At 50.7% G+C, this 2,978-nt stretch overlaps 1 protein-coding gene across 1 annotated transcript in view; it reads left to right on the top strand.

Moving 5' to 3' along the window:
• Nucleotides 1-2,172, top strand: part of JMJD4 (jumonji domain containing 4) — a 6,809-nt gene extending 4,637 nt beyond the window's left edge. The window contains exons 5-6 of the mRNA XM_010140362.1: nt 473-619; nt 1,776-2,172. Coding sequence (XP_010138664.1) covers nt 473-619; nt 1,776-2,087 — 459 coding nt within the window. The 3' untranslated portion in view covers nt 2,088-2,172. The remainder of the gene's footprint in view (nt 1-472; nt 620-1,775) is intronic.
• The last annotated feature ends 806 nt before the right edge of the window (nt 2,173-2,978 follow it).

Here is a 2,978-nt window from a genome sequence, read left to right on the forward strand (position 1 = left end):
CAGGGGGGACCTGGCAGTGCTGGGAGAATGCTGGGACTCGAGATGCTGAAGGGTCTCTTCCAACCAAACAATTCTGTTGGACATAGGTTACTTGGTGCAATGGACATGTGGTGAGTCTGTTAACCTTGATTTCCAACTCTTAAGTTTTAATTTAATAGTGGAAAATGTTCACAAATTGTCTTCATGATGACAAACCAAAATTAACCACCTTGTTCCTTCCTTCCCCACCACCTCTGTGCTCTCAAAAGTTATGCTTGGACAGAGGATCTAGAGACATTTGCTAGTTTACAGGGTGGAATTTGTTTGTTCAGGGACATTAGATGGGGGCAGCCTGACGGCACAGTGGTGGTATCGGTGCCAGAGCAGCGTTTTGGCTCGCTGAAGAATATGATTTTGCAACATTGGTGACGTTACAGCTGTTTGCTCGTGCTTTCCTACGTAGAGCCTACCGACACTGAATTTATTCCTTCAGGAGGACACCATTTCCATTAACCACAACTGGGTGAACGGCTGCAATGTGGCCATCATGTGGTGCTTCCTGCAGGACGAATTAGCAGCTGTGCAGCGGGAAATCAAGGAGTGGAAGGACCCTATGGATGATTGGCACCTCCAGTGCCAGGTAAAACTACGTGATGCTGGTGGTCTTGACTCTCTTTAGAGGATCAAATGTGCAGGGTTGCATTGCAGCACCTTATTAGAGCTCTAAGACACGCAAGTCCCTAACCTCATGCTTGGAATTAGTCCGTTTCTTACAGAAGTAGGAACTGGTGAACTTTCACTTTGCAGGAAATCTGGTATTAGTGTAGTAAGAGAGGGAAAGGTGGTTGCCAGCCCATATCTGCTGTGTCAAGGAGGTTAGAATGTTGTCTGAAATACTTCAACTGCTCTTTTTCAGCTCTCAAGGTTGGTGTTAGCATTGAGATCAGTCTTTTCTTGGCACGTCAGCTGGCATGCCAGAGGGACGGGATCTATCTGGAGGGACCTGGACAAGCTGGAAAAGTGGGTGTGAACCTCACGAGGGCCAATTGCAAGGTCCTGCACATGGGTTGGGGCTACCCCCTGTATCAGCACAGGCTGAGGATGAGGGGATGGAGAGCAGCCCTGTGGAGAAGGACTTGGGGTGCTGGTGGGTGAAAGGCTGGACATGAGCCAGCAACATGCACTCACAGCCCAGAAGCCCCCTGTGTGCTGGGCTCATCCCCAGCAGCGTGGGCAGCAGCTGGAGGGAGGGGATGCTGCCCCTCTGCTGCGCTCTGCTCTGGGGAGACCCCCCTGCAGGGCTGGGGCCAGCTCGGGGCTCCTCAGCCCAGCAGAGACAGGGAGCTGCTGGAGCGGGGCCAGAGGAGCCCCAGCAATGCTGGGAGAGTGGAACCCTCTGCTGGGAGGAGAGGGCAGAGAGCTGGGGGGGCTCAGCCTGGAGCAGAGAAGGCTGCGGGGAGACCTGAGTGCAGCCTGTCAGTGCTGAAAGGGGCTGTTAGAAAGGTGGGGAGGGGCTGTTCAGGCGGGGAGGGGCTGTGAGAAAGGTGGGGAGGGGCTGTGGGGACAGGACAAGGGGTGACGGGTGACACTGACAGAGGGAGACTCAGACCAGAGAGAAGGAAGACATTTGTTATGCAAAAAAATTTAGCATTGTTGGGGAATTATAAAAAATATATTCGAACACAGTTACTTATGATTTCAGATAGTTGCTACCTTGAGAAACTGTAGGTTTTTTGTAATTCTTACTGTAAATACAATAGGATTATTTCCATTTTACTATTGTTTTTTTTCCCTAGTTGATCATGAAGTCTTGCACGGGTATAGACTACAAAGAGTTCTACAATTTCCTCAAAGTTATTGCGGAGAACAGGATTTCCATCTTGGAAAACGGCCTCGATGACGAAGCCTCGGCAAAGAACACCCCGCAAGCTGCCATCTCCACCCTGGGCATGCTCCACGCCGTGTTCGATTTGAAGAGGACCGTGAAGGTGTTGACGTCATTGAGCGCTAATGAAGATTTCAAGAAGCTCGACCTGACGTCACTCTCTCCATCTCCAGAGGCTCTGCTCCACCACTTGAAAGCAGCTATAGATACAGCGCTGCTCTGACTGACTGTTGATTGACTTCTTGGTAAATCAAACCTTTTGCAAAAGGGTGTTTGTAGACGAGACGAATCCTTCCTGTTTAAGAGCTGCTTTAAATACAAAGAGCCTTAACATAGACTGGGGAGAGAGAACATTCACGAGACTGGATATTTTTTAAGTTGACCAGCATGAAGTTGACCTGGAGTAATTGGACAGGAAAATATCTAACCCAAAGCACGTTATTTTTCACAGAATATCTGGCTGGAAGAGACCTTTAAGATAAAGTCCAACCGTTCACCCTGTGCTACCAAGGTTCCTTAACCATGTCGCTCAGCACCACACCCACAGGGCTGTTAAACACCTCCAGGGATGGGGATTTTGAGCCCTGCTGGTTGGATATTAGGAAAAGTTTGTTTACGGAGAGGGTTGTCCAGGTGTGGCCCAGGCTGCCCAGGGCGGTGGTGGAGTCCCCATGGCTGGAGGGGTTTCCCAGCCGTGGGGGTGTGCTGCTGAGGGCCAGGGGTCAGTGGGGACCTGGCAGTGCTGGGGAACACTGGGACATGGTAAGCTTAAAGGTCTCTTCTGACCTAATGATTCTGTGTGCTTTCAGGACAGGGAACAGAAATCTACTGTGGGTCAAGCTCAGGGCTGTCAGGGCTAAACACTGAGATCGTGGTGGTCTGTGCCACGTTCCCTCTGCTTCTGTATCTGACAGCAAAGCTGTGTCACAGGCTCCAGCAGTTAAACTGGGCATTGTCTGGTCACAGCTCAGACTGTTCTGCTTCCAGGGCAGCTCAGCCTGGCTTTTCCTTGGGTTTTGGGGTTTTTTTTAAGGGGATCCTGGTTAACGTCCCTAAGAGCCTGAGCTGGCTCAACCGCTGTAGCCTGGGTGGGAAAGTGCTGAGTGAACTAGTG

The sequence above is a fragment of the Buceros rhinoceros genome, unplaced genomic scaffold (genome assembly GCF_000710305.1).
Source record: "Buceros rhinoceros silvestris isolate BGI_N320 unplaced genomic scaffold, ASM71030v1 scaffold27617, whole genome shotgun sequence".
Lineage (NCBI taxonomy): Eukaryota > Metazoa > Chordata > Aves > Bucerotiformes > Bucerotidae > Buceros > Buceros rhinoceros.